Source organism: Dipodomys merriami, unplaced genomic scaffold (genome assembly GCF_024711535.1).
Source record: "Dipodomys merriami isolate MVZ:Mamm:240054 unplaced genomic scaffold, mDipMer1.0.p SCAF_1279, whole genome shotgun sequence".
In the NCBI taxonomy this organism is placed as follows: Eukaryota; Metazoa; Chordata; class Mammalia; order Rodentia; family Heteromyidae; genus Dipodomys; species Dipodomys merriami.
Genome location: NW_027202581.1, coordinates 1 through 13382, shown reverse-complemented (window position 1 = coordinate 13382; position 13382 = coordinate 1). Strand labels below are relative to the sequence as shown.

The following is a 13382-nucleotide window of genomic DNA, read 5'->3' as shown; positions in this document are numbered from 1 at the left end:
TTAGGAAGAATCTTTAGGGAAACAACTTTGCGTTTATTTCAGAAAGTGATGACAATGTACAGCCTTCTCTTCCAGCCTAGGGGACTCAGCTTTAGCTGAGTGAAACCACTGAGCATCACCAATGGAGTGGAACAGATATATCCAAAGGGCAGAGCCACAAGGCCTCCCAAGACCCTCTCCACACAGGAGCTTCAAGCAGAAGACGTCACACAGGCCTCCATTTCAGTATTCATCAGAAAACGGATAATTAGGGTGACCAAGAAGGCTACAAAGACAAAGAATGCAAATCATGAGCTCTAGGATCTGTTTTTAGAGAAGATATTATATCTATAGAACTATTATTCCATTGGAAATCATGACATGACCAGATCAGGTGAGAATTTGCTGTTCTAATTTTTATGACTATGACTTTATGTAGCATGCTTTTACAATATAAAGACTAAATTTTTTCTGGCCTTCTCTCTTGCTTAGAAAGAACATAACACAATGCAGAATCTGTGAACCTTGATACATTTTATTTTTCTTTATTGTTTCTGTCAACCTTCCAAAGCAAAGAAAGGAAAAATAGTCCTTTCTACCTCATTTCTCAAGGAGGATGGAAGCTGCTTTTATCAAGTTTACTACAGAAGTAATTCCATCCTTTACCAACATGAAAATTACTATAAAGTGTGTGATTCATGGTTAGGAATTTCACCCCTGGTTTACTAATTTATTGATTACTCTCTGCCCATTGCAAAAAACCTACTAGGTGAGATTCAGATATGGAAAGAATATCATTTAACATAGACACTTCTATATCTTGCCAGATGATTGGTAGATTTATCATAAAAAACACAAAGGATAAAGTGATTAAAAATCAGCATCTGTCAAGATTTTTTTGAGGGGGGCGGGTCGGGTCATAGGCCTGAACTCTGGGCCTGGGCGCTGTCCCTCAGCTCTTCAGCTCAAGGCTAGCGCTCTACCACTTGAGCCACAGCACCACTTCCAGCTTTTTTTTCTGCTTATGTGGTGCTGAGGAATCGAACCTAGGGTCTCATGCATGCAAGGCAAGTGCTCTACCACTGAGCCACCTTCCCAGCCCTGTCAAGATATTTAATAGGTGATGAGAACTACTGACTGATTGCCACATGAGAGCATTGTGTTATGATGTCTCTACCTTACCCTTTATTTTTCTCTATAGTAATTACATATATATGTATATGTATCTCCTAATTTTTAACCTCAGGCAATTCTAAATTTTGAGTCCCCTTTCAAATGTATTAAATTTATTTCCAATATAAATTAAAATCTCCACAGACACATGCAGGATATATTCTTTATGTATCCTCATTTAGAATCCATGTTCAGTGTCATATTCTACACACCTAGAACTTGAGGAAGGAATTAAAATTTTTGTAGTAACTATGTATTTTCTTCAACAATTGAGCTTTTCCTCCTTCACTTCCCATGGTTTTGAATCTCTCTTCTCAAAGTATTTCTATTCACCACATTACAAAATGCATATTTCAGAAATGCAAAAGCAAGTATTCTGTTTTCTGCTTCCATGGAAACCTTTTAAGATCCAAGGCAGTGTTTGGGAAGGAAGGGCCTTGAAAAGAAAAGAAAGTGAAGCAATATCTTTAACAAAGTTACTTACAATGGAGCAGGAGCATATCTAAAATTTCTGTTCAGGCCATCTAGGACTTTCACATCCTCTAAAGGCAACTGGAATTCAAAAATCTACAACACAAATGAAAGTTTTTAGTATACCTAGCCTGTGTTTTTGTTAGTCTTGAAACTTCTAGTCAATCAGATTCAATGAAATCCAAAAAATGTTTGAAATGTCTAATGCTTTCTAAAACCTATGAAACACATAAAGAACAAATGCTACTCAGGTGATGATTAAAGAAAAGTCCCTTTAAGATTAAATTTAGGACACCCTAAACATCAAAGTGACTTTCAATAAATGCTAAAATATTGAAACAAATGTGTCCCCAAATCCTTGTTAACTTCCTGACATGGTGTATACATGTGTGTGTGTGTGTGAGAGAGAGAGAGAGAAACAGAGACAGAGACAGAGACAAAGACAAAGATAGAGACAGACATACAGATGGATGGACAGATGGATGGATGGATGGGCAGATAGACAGACAGACAAACAGACAGGCAGGCCAGCAGAGAAACAGTTTCAACAAGGTAACAATTGCTTAATATTATAATAACCAAAGATTCAAATCCTTAATGTTTCAAAAAGTTAATTCTCTTCAGATTGACAATTTCAGTACAGTATTTGGCAATTTGAATATATAAACACTTTGTGAGGACAGAGTTTGAAAATGTGTCTTTAAATTTTATGTGACACTCAAAAAGCCGTTATAATTACTATTTTTTGTGCTTGTCCTAGGGCTTGAACTCAGGGCCTAGGCATTATCCCTGAGCTTTATCTGCTCAAGGCTACCACTCTACTACTTGAACCACAGCATAACTTCCAGATTGTTGATGGCTAACTGTAGATAGGCCCATGAGTTCCAGGCTGCCTTCAAGCAATCCTCAGATCTCTGCCTTCTGAGTAGCTAGGTGTACAGATGAGAGCCACCGGTACACAGCCCATGTTATTTTTAAATAATAAAAATGTAAGGCAAGCTTATTTTCCCCTATAATTTATGCAGTTGGAGATAAGAAATGAGACAATTAGAAAACAATTGAAGATAGAATGGAGACAAGTAAAGTTTATGAAAAGCTATTCCAGAAAATGCATCACAATCTGAAAGGCTCACACTGAGAATACACAATTTGGCAAACAGAACATAAGAAGGCCTCCCAGTAATTCATACTTCCTTGTCTCTGCACTCCTACATGATTCTGAAATTTCTTCCACTGTGAATTCTTGTCAGTTCCCTCACCCCTTGAATTTTGCCTGTTTTGTAATTTGCATTGATTGTTAGAAATGAGCAAAAGCAATAATGTGACCATGTTAAACCTATGCCTAAAAGGCTTTGCAAGTTCTCATAGAGTTGGTAGGGTACTATGTGAAGAGAAGAATCTGGGCTAGTTGGTTGGTAGATGAAAACTAGAGTTGGGAACCTCAGGAGGCTGACTAATTAATAATAGAAGGTCTTCAAATCCTACCATACATGACAGTAGTTTCTTGACTAACATGTGAGCAAACTTAACTTAGACAGAAAAACTTGGATGAGTTCAGGCTTGAGCAATGGCAAAATTTCAAGCTAAAGAATCATGAACCTAAATGTAGTTTGTACTAAGAGGATTGTTTAAGGGGTGATTAATACTACAAGGATCCACAATCTAGAAAAATGAGCAAAATAGAAAGGATTCCTATCTTGAAGGAAGACCCTCAAAATGAAAACCTAATCCATCATAGCTAGAAGGAAGTGCAAACCACAACTATCATAATTTCAGTCATCTAAATTACCTAATCCAAATCCTTCTTTTCAGGAATTGGAGAAAATACATCCCTTGCACATGAATTCAAAGTACACTGCTGACTTCATGCTGAAATCCAAATCGGTGTGCCCTCTCCAATCCCTCTTTGAGTATGCTGTACTGTTTCTTAGTTGAGCTGGGGGTAAGAGGATTACAAGAGTTCCTGCAATCTCTTATCCACAGGAACCATGAGGGGCCATAATTTATGCTAAACTGTGCTCAGAGGATCCATGGCCGTATACATGCAAAGAATTCTTTCCAGGAGACCTGATGCCCACAGCACCACTCATCACCTGTATGTCCTCTTTTATCTCCTTGTCTTTGACACTCTGAACCAAGGTCACAACCCCACGTTCCAGTTGGTAGCGAAGAGCAATCTGAGCTGGACTTTGATTGTGCTTTTTTGCCAAGGCAACAAGCACTGGATCATTCAAGAGAACTGGAGCACTTGCGTCCACCCTGGAAGTAAAGGCAGAAAGGCTGAAATGCACAGGCCCAGTACTCACATCTTTGGGAAACTTGCAAAACATGCCAGAATACCCCACTCTCCACCAGGACTAGGCCAGAATAGAAGGGACAGCATCTATGAGGGCTTCCTCTGAAATGTGAATTCTTCCCTGACCCAATTTAAAATGAACCCTGACAACTAAGCACATAGGATTAAACAATGCAGCCACAGTGGTATTTTATGGAAACCTGATATTGTACTAATTACCATCGTTTAGGTCGTTGAGATCCCAGGGCACAATAGGCAACCAGCACAATGTCCTTGGATTTGCAGAAATCCAGAAGCTTGCTCTGGTTGAGGTAGGGATGACACTCTACCTGTGCATAGGCAAGATAGAAGAGAATGCAATACATATATGTGTGTGTGTGTGTGTGTGTGTGTGTGTATATATATATATATATATCACATTATATATATTTACACACACACCACACACATACAAACACGATGGAATTCTACTTATCTATTAGAAAGAAAGATAATGTACTATTCATAAGGAAATTTAAAGACTTAGAAAAAATCATCTTAAATAAGTGAGACCCATAGAAACAAAGGTTGCACTGCCTCCTTCATTTTACAACAGATTGAATGTAACTTTAAATCTATATGTAAACATGTTGGATGGTATGCAAATGGCGACAGATTAAATGAGGTGTAAGAGACCCTATGAAGAGCTCCAATAGAATCAAAGACTAGGTCAAAGCTCAACCAAATCAGCACCAGGAAACAAGTACCTGCAAGAGGGGGGTGGGGCCAAGAGGAGAACACAAAAGAATGGGGAATATGGAGAGAACCCAGTCAAGAGTTCATAGTGCATACTACAAAATTAAGAAAAGTAAGGGAAGGGGTGGTTCGAAAGGGAGTGAGAATGTTGAAGGGGGATGATACTGATCAAAATGCAGTGTATTCATTAACTGTGTTGTTATATGGCACCTCCTTTGCACTTCAAGATAATAAAAAAATAAAACTGAAGTATGTCATCTTACATGAAACATCAATGTTGGCACAAAGGAGAAAGTAAACAGAGCTGAACAATAATGCAAACCTGTACAACATTACATTTGTTCTGAAATCATCAATAAATCAAGAGTTTGGTTAATGATTCATGACATCACTACAAGTGAAGGACAGAAGGACTAGGTTGGTGGCATTTGCTGGTGACACTTGGTCTGATTTATGCATTAACAGTAATAAAGAGTAATCTCCATTCTGACTCACTGAGTGAAATGCAATGTCATCTTGATTCAAAGCAAATGTCCTACAATGAGAACAAACACATTTCCCTTCCCCCTCTCAATGGTGGATAAAATTACTTTAACTCACTTCTAAGAACAGTGATTTTTGAATTGGAATATATCAACGTATCTGTCTTTCAGAAATAATTGTCGCTTATCTTTATGTAATGAGTAATTTGTTTGCGTGATACAAAGAAACGTAAATGGATTAGATTTAATTAAAACCATCATTACTCACAAACTCCAAGGAGGCATCTAATTCTCCCAAAAATCAATCAATACTCTTCAAGTATTAATGTGAAATAACTTGAAAGTTAATTTTGAAATAAGAACTTCACTATTGACAGCCAGGCTAGTATTAACTACACAGGAAACCAAATATTCACAAAGAAGAGTTCTGGCTGGGCCTTTTTAATAAAATGATAGCACACTTCCTATCATGGTAGTATTTGAGAGATGCAGTATCCCAAAGAATATTTCTGGCCCAAAATGTTGGAACTTAATCTAATAAAAACTCAAGTCTTATTCTAATTGACAAACCCTTGAAATGCAAAAAACTCAATGATGTTATAAGACAAAAATGTAATAAACCAAAATATGTGAAAAGCTATTAGCTTTGTATTTCAAAGACACAGATGAGGTGATTCATTGGGCTTACAAGAGCTTGAGAAGCACACCACAAGGGAACATATAGATGAGAGTGGGAACTCAGAAAGAGAGAACTGTGAGAGGTTTCAGAAATCCACAGGAAATATGAATGTACGTTGGATTGAAATGAGCTAAGGAAATTATCGTTAATTCTCTTGGATGTACTCACAGGATTATGATTGACTGTGTATAAGAGAATGTCTTCATTCTTACATGTCCCTGAGGTCTCTGGAGATTTCTATAGCTTATGTTGAAGAAATTCAACAAAATACTAGAGAGAGATATGCAGATCAACCCACAGAAATCCTCTGAAATGTGACAACATGTCAGCTATGTGGGATAAAGATTAAAACATATGAACAAAAACAAATACTAAAATTCATTAACCTTGTAAATATTCATATTGTGAATTCCAAATGTTGTACCATTGTATAAAAGTTGAGCAATTTGTAACCTTTATTTCCAATCAAAAGTCCTTACCCCATGCCTGGAAGGAGTCAGAAAGTAAATGACAGCACAGAATCAAGAACAGGACAAATATACTTAAAATCTGATTAGCAGTCAGAAAGCAAAGAGAAGCAAAGAAACTAAAAAGTTTTCAGGCATGGAGTCAGCTCTACGTTCTGTGATAAGTTCCCCAGCACCCATTTCATGCACCATTAATATCACTATATACAGATGACACAACAGTCTAACCTGCATGCCTTTCCCATTTGTCTTTTATAGGTGTGATCCAGACCACTAAAGCCAGGGATAAAAAAACACAGGAGAGAAGCATCCAAACTCCACACAAGCAATAACCAGTCACATATTTCCCTCTCTTTCTTTGCTGTGCATTGTTTCCACAGGTGTCTTTGTTATACAGAGTTCCTCCTAGACCACCTTCACCCTTCTAACATTTATAATTCTTCATAGATGAATACTAAATGAAATGATATAGAATCATATTATTTGGACACTAAAACTTTTACTGGCAGAACCACAACTGAGCGTTTTCCATATCTATTGAGTCTTCTAAAATCTTCTGTGCTACAGATAAAAGATGGACGGAGTGAGGATAAGGAAAGGAGTATTTGACAGAAATACCTATGCAAGAAAATAAATGCAAGAATTAGAGGAGACTGAGGCAGCTCACCTGGTTGCAGACAGGCTTGTACTTGAGCCCTGGCTTGTTCAAAATCATCTCCAGCTGCCTGCGGTTGAAGTTAGACACCCCGATGGACTTGGCCAGTCCTGCATCCTTACATTTCTCCATGGCCTAGGGGAGAAATGGTTATAAAGACTCACTTGCACAGATGTGAGCTTGAACAACTTACACATACACACACACACACACACACACACACACACACACACACACACACACACACACACACACACACAGAGTCACGGAATGGGAGTGTTACTCAGTGGTTGATCACTTGCCCAGCATGTACAAGACCCTTGAACTAGGAAAAAGAAAAAAAGAAAAATGAGGAGAAGGAAAGAGCACTACCTAAAAGTGATAATGAAGCTAACTAGAAATCATTTTGAAGAAGAAAAAGTGGTAATAATAATCAAAGAGTAAGAGGCAGGAAAAGAATTTCTATTTTACCATGTTAGAAAAGGAAACTATATATGTGACCCAAGATTTTCAATTCTTCTTCTCTCACACACTATTAGATTCCATTAGTGGATCCTTCACATCCACTGCAGGAAAACACCATCGTCAATACAGTGAATTTCAACCCCCAAGGTTATCCATCCCATTCTATACCATGGAGACATGATCAAGCTCTCCCTGTCCAGCTTCCTCTGTAGTCTCTCCTTCAAGTACTCACTTCCCATGTGGCCAAAAGGTCCACTGTGTCCAACATTGACTTTCCATGTTCATCTGTTGGAAAATCTTCCTTCCCTGGCTAGAAAAGAAGGACTTACATCAATCCCATTCAATCACCCAAACCTGAGTATGCATGAAAATAAGTGGAGACCATACCACACCTGATATCCATGAAAAGGCTTGCATGTGAAGTCCTAAAAAAATCTCTGGGCTATTCCATTCTCTTAGATCAATAAAATATATTATCAAATATTTTCACAGGTCCACTGTTCGATATGTTATCCTCTGCCTACTCCTAAAGCTTCTTTTGGTGAAATGCCTTATTTTTAAAACAGAGAAAGTCAGTAGTTGCATTTTCTTGTCTACCACAAACATACCTATTGATGACCCAGACTAAACAACTGGCACTGTTTATAATACTCCTGAATCCAAAGGAAGGTGTATGAAACAAAGAAAATTTTGTGCATAAATGATTTTGATGGTCAAAGATCCAGACATACTATGAAGAATTAGAGAGCATGAAGCTTGAACTATCTCAAAGTCACATTTGCCACCAAGAGAAAAAGCTGGGACAAAAATCCAAGCAAATCACTAATAATGCAGACAAACATGGTACATGAGTACAGTCATTTCTGAGGTCTACTTCTAAACTGTTAATTTAGTGTTCACTACATTTTTTGGTCTTTTCAATGTTGTATAATTTTCCTAGGGAAATGTGTAAAACATATTCAGTACATACACATTTCTAAGTGTTCTAAGAAATTGATGGTTAGACCATCAAAATTAGTCATAAAAAATTCATGTAAAAAATTATTAAGATGGGCTGGGAAGGTGGCTCAGTGGTAGAGCACTTGCCTTGCATGCTCGAGGCCCTGGGTTCGATTCCTCAGCACCACATAAACAAAAAGAAAAAAGCCGGAAGTGGCGCTGTGGCTCAAGTGGTAGAGCGCTAGCCTTGAGCTGAAGAGCTGAGGGACAGCACCCAGACCCAGAGTTCAGGCCCCATGCCCGGACCCAAAAAAATAATAATTATTATTAAGATAAATTGCCTACCTTCATTGGTACTGGATAATGAATGAGATAGAGATCAACATAGTCCAATTGTAGTTTTTCTAGGGACTTTTCCAGGTTAGATCGGACCATTTCTGGACGATGGAAAGTGCACCAAAGCTGAAGCGAGTCAAGAATAGAATTTCATTGAGTTAATAAGTAATTCAAGTTGAGGCATTAATTTTACCTAATATTGATACATTTTGTCCTGCATTGAAACTGATGTTCATAAGGAAAGGTGTACCTTTCAATCTTGAGTTTCCTTTCATCTGACCTATTGACCATGTTTGACTATTATTATCAAATCTAAGAACAAATGTCTAGAGGGATAAATTTTTATGAAGCAATAATAACATTCAACGTATGAACTCTGTTTCCATCCATTTACATAACTAAGCGGTTAGCACCTTCCATTTACATGGTTGAAGGAATTACGTTTTCATGTGTGTTGGACACTCGTTTGCAGCATCTTGTTTATTATCCAAAAACTTTTTATATTTTCTTTAAAACTTTGAAATGTAAAAACTGATGTTATGAATGATAAGAAATGTCAGAAAGTTGTCCAGTTCTGAATAAGGAAAAACATACTTTGATCAGATCTCTTTGGGGTTTCACTGCCCATGCTTAATAACTTTGCATTGAAATGAGGCTCTTAAAAGTAAAGGGGCGTGTGTCTCTATCTCCCTTCCAGAATACCCACACTCTGTTTGAGTGTGCCTCTGTCCTTCTGTTTGTCTTTTTTTGTGTGTTTATTTTTGTTGGTCTTGGGCTTGAACTCTGGGACTGGGAACTGTCCCTCAACTCTTAAGCTCAAGGCTAGCACTCTACCACTTGAGCCACAGCACCACTTCCGGTTTTCTGGTGGTTTGCTGGAGATAAGAGTCTCACAGACTTTCCTGCCAGGGCTGGCTTTTGAACCACAATCCTCAGATCTCAGCCTCCTGAGTAGCTAGGATTACAGGCATGAGCCCAGCTTGTTTGTCTGTCTTCTTTTGGTCTGTCTTTCTGTGTGTTTGCTTGCTTATTCACTCAATAAAGCTCCCATCACGTTTTCTTACCAAATAAAGGAGAAATTAAAGCTAAAATTTATACACAGTAAGTAAAAAAAATCATTATCTCCCAATGACTCTTACTGGGTATTAGAAGTGAATAAAATGCAAAAAAGTGTTGTACCAATAAGTAATTTTCACAAGTAAGCACTGATTAAATAACACAATTTCATCTCTCAACATTGCATCATTCATTTGCATACTTACACACTATAGACCAATACCTTTGAGGTGAGGAATATGTCTTCCCTCTTCACAATGCCCTCTTGGATCTTGCCTCGAATGGCCTGCCCTACCTCCTCTTCTACTTGGTAAGAATAAGCAGTGTCAATATGGCGGAAGCCGGCATCTATGGCTAACTTGACACCCTCCAACGTCTGACTCTTCGGGAGCTAGAAGAGCAGCCAAAATATCATGAGAGGTAGCTCCAAGTGAACCATGTGGACAGTTCCTTGACTAGAAGGAAGTTTCTAATTATAGTTTTCTTCAGACCACTCAATTGCTCACAAGAGATTATTTTTCTCTTCAGCAAGATGGGATAGAATCTCCAACACAGATCTAAGAGGACACAGGCAGATGGAGTTACCTTCAGAACAACAGACTTTGGAAAATACCTTTGGTGAATTCTGCATTTGAGGTACTGGAATTCAACCGACTTTTGTTTCTTTTCCTATTTTAAAGCAAGAATTTTATATCCTAAAAAGTCTTCAGAATCAAGTAATCTTAGTTAATTTTTGGCATCAGAAGACTCCAGGAATATTTCAGAATATTAGAATAATCATGTGATAATTATAGTGAGGTCACCAAGAAAATTAACACAGAAGTGTATTTATGACAAAATACTGAAAAATATGCTGCGAATTTATATGATGCTCTCCATGAAGATGTACGGTATCATCTATTACCCAACAAGGGAGATGTTGTCTACAAAGAAAGCTACTAATTATTTACTGAGTTTCACAGTCTAATTTCCAGGATACACAAAAATTCAGTGTGCTAACGGAAAATAATACATAAATAATTTCACTCTTTGTACCAGTGGTTTAGAAAAATCTACCATCTTACAGTTTATGATAAAGTACAAGTGCCAAACCGAGCCAAGCAGACACTTTGACAAAGAGCATTGTGTGATATAACTCTTGTCTACATATCTTTTCTCTCCATTTTATAGATCTAAACATGAAACTAACCAGGAAAATATACTCATTAGATACATTTTTTTAAAAAAGAGAAGACGTTATCTTCATCACGTAAGGAATTTTTCATGTTAGTTCCAGTCTTTAAAACCAAATTTCTTTGTTAAAGGAAGATATGAACTAAGGTTTAAAATGATTGTTTTACCAATTTGGATAAAGATGTGAAATTTCATATCATAAAGAGTAAAAAAAAGTTTAAAAAATAAAAGTAAAAAAATTACTGTGTAGCTGGGCACTGGTGGCTCACGCCTGTCATCCCAGCTACTAAGGAGACTGAGATCTGAGGATTACAGTCGGAAGCCAGCCCTGGCAGAAAGGCCATGAGATGCTTATCTCCAATTAACCTCCAAAAAACTGGAACTGGCACTGTAGCTCAAGTGGTAGAGTGCTAGCCTTAAGAAAAAAAAAAAAAGCCCTCAGGAACAGTGTCCAGGCCCTGAGTTCAAGCCCCATGACTGACATAAAATATGCAATGCAGAACTAAGGGCATAGCTGAAAAGGTGTGCAGAACAGTCAATCTTTCACTGCTGCTAATTAACCAATCAAGCAGCAATCTAAAAAGGACTTTAGACTACATAATGCCTTTTACTGCCCTTGCCTGCTATCATACCAGACTTTCTGAGGTATAAATGGACTCAAAGGCTTTACAAAGCAGAGGCTATAGTGGAGTCCTTGGTTCTCCCCTGACCTCCATCCTACTGTACTCTCCAAAGACTTACAGGTTCACTATTTCTCTTCGGAAATTTCCTAAAATCTTTCAGGAAGCAAAGCTATGGATTCAAGTTTCAGGGAACTCATCTGTATCAGGTAACTTCTGTGGAAAGTTATAGAACATACATTAAGAAGGACCACTAGCTCATACATACCCTTATTATGTCCCAATCCTGCTAACACTACATGGATAATGTCAGGTAAATTTCCAGCAGTTGAGGTAAGGTAAAGTGTGAGATGGAAGCCAGAAGTCATCCATGAGAAACAAATAGAATTCTTGCCCACTTCCTGGGATGTCTTGTAGGACAGGAGGATCTACCATTTTCCCTACACCACTCCCACCAAGTGTCAAAGTGACCAAAGGTCAGCCTGGGGCTTCTGTGCTTGAAGCCTTGACAATCTCTTTTTTAAAGGGACATTGCACAGTGATTTTCTACCATCTTGCCCTTTGCAACTTCTTGATCAGGGACCTTTTATTAGTATTCTAATTAATTGATTATTATGACTTCTTAATGCTCTGAAAGATTCTGCACACCGGGTCTTTGAATCAGGATTCCCACTTCCTGATTCCTCCAAAGAGTATATTCTCAAAAAGAAAAACCCAAAACTTGGTATATTCTTCCCCCCTATACAATTGCACCCCCCTCCATTCTTTTGTTGACAAGATAATTAAATCCTAGTGCTCTCACACCCTGCGGTGAAAATGGTGCATGGAAATTCTACTTAGCCCAGGTCCAATATTGGCTCTGAGAGGTTTAAGGTTCCCCTAAACCTGAACAGCAGTGCCTCTCCATCTTTTATTCTGTTTACTATTCTTATCAACTTTACTGATTTCTCTATATCTTGCCTTCTATAACTCTTCATGAACTATAGAAATAAACACAGAAACTATTCCAGTTGCAATCAATATCCAAGCAAGGAAGCTGGCAGGCAGTGTTCTTGAAGAATGACTTTCCTTTTTTCCTCCATGCTGGGACACAAATCAAACACAGAGGAAAATATGATGTGCAGTATGTGATTAAATATTCTGGCTCTAAAAGTCTTCTCCCTTTTACATGGCTTAGCTCTAACCTGGAAAATAAACCTGAGAACCAAGTGAGTCCCAGTACTCATACAAGAAATGGATGTGTTCACAGCACAGATCAACTTCCTCTCATCCTAGTTATTTTCCTTTGAACCATTCACCAAACGATGACTTACCTCTTCAGGTGTGTAGGTGCCAAAGCCCAGAACAGGGATCAAGTGACCATCACTTAGTGTCACGTAGGAGTGTTTGGAGTTCATTGTGGGTCTGTCTTCTGGCTAAGCAGCTAAACACAATGTGTTTCTTCTCTTGCAGGGCAGTCAGTAAGTCATAGCCCTGCCTGCTAATGAATAACCAAAGGTACTGTTTATCTAATGGCACATTATCTGCAGAGGCAGTGAAGTTATGAAACTGAAAAGACTAGGAAAAATGAGGTATGGTCAGCTAACAGCAAATACAGGAGATTTTCCTTCATGTACTTAAGAACAAAAGTCGTTTGGGGAGAAAGGAAGCAGGATAACTTATGGAAATTGAGGCCTGGTGTAGGCAACTCAGAAATATTGTATCTAGAAATTTAGAAATGCTATCTTTGCTTCAAAGAGAGGCAACTGAATACATTCTTTCCTAAGGGATGCATTTCTCACCCAACAATTCACAACTGCCTGACAGGATGCCCCAAAATGCAGATAGCAGGACATCTCCTTGTTTCATAAGGATCT

General features: G+C 38.1%; 1 protein-coding gene across 1 annotated transcript; it reads right to left on the bottom strand.

The window, feature by feature from the left end:
- On the bottom strand, window positions 1-12980 carry LOC138824184 (prostaglandin-E(2) 9-reductase-like). The gene is made up of 9 exons (XM_070017848.1): window positions 12840-12980; window positions 9957-10124; window positions 8687-8803; window positions 7635-7712; window positions 6950-7072; window positions 4139-4248; window positions 3717-3882; window positions 1637-1719; window positions 1-265 (listed from the first exon to the last, which is right to left on the bottom strand). Exons 1-9 carry the CDS (start codon window positions 12921-12923, stop codon window positions 223-225), a joined length of 972 nt encoding a protein of 323 aa, XP_069873949.1. The 5' UTR covers window positions 12924-12980; the 3' UTR covers window positions 1-222.
- Between the last annotated feature and the right edge of the window lie 402 nt (window positions 12981-13382).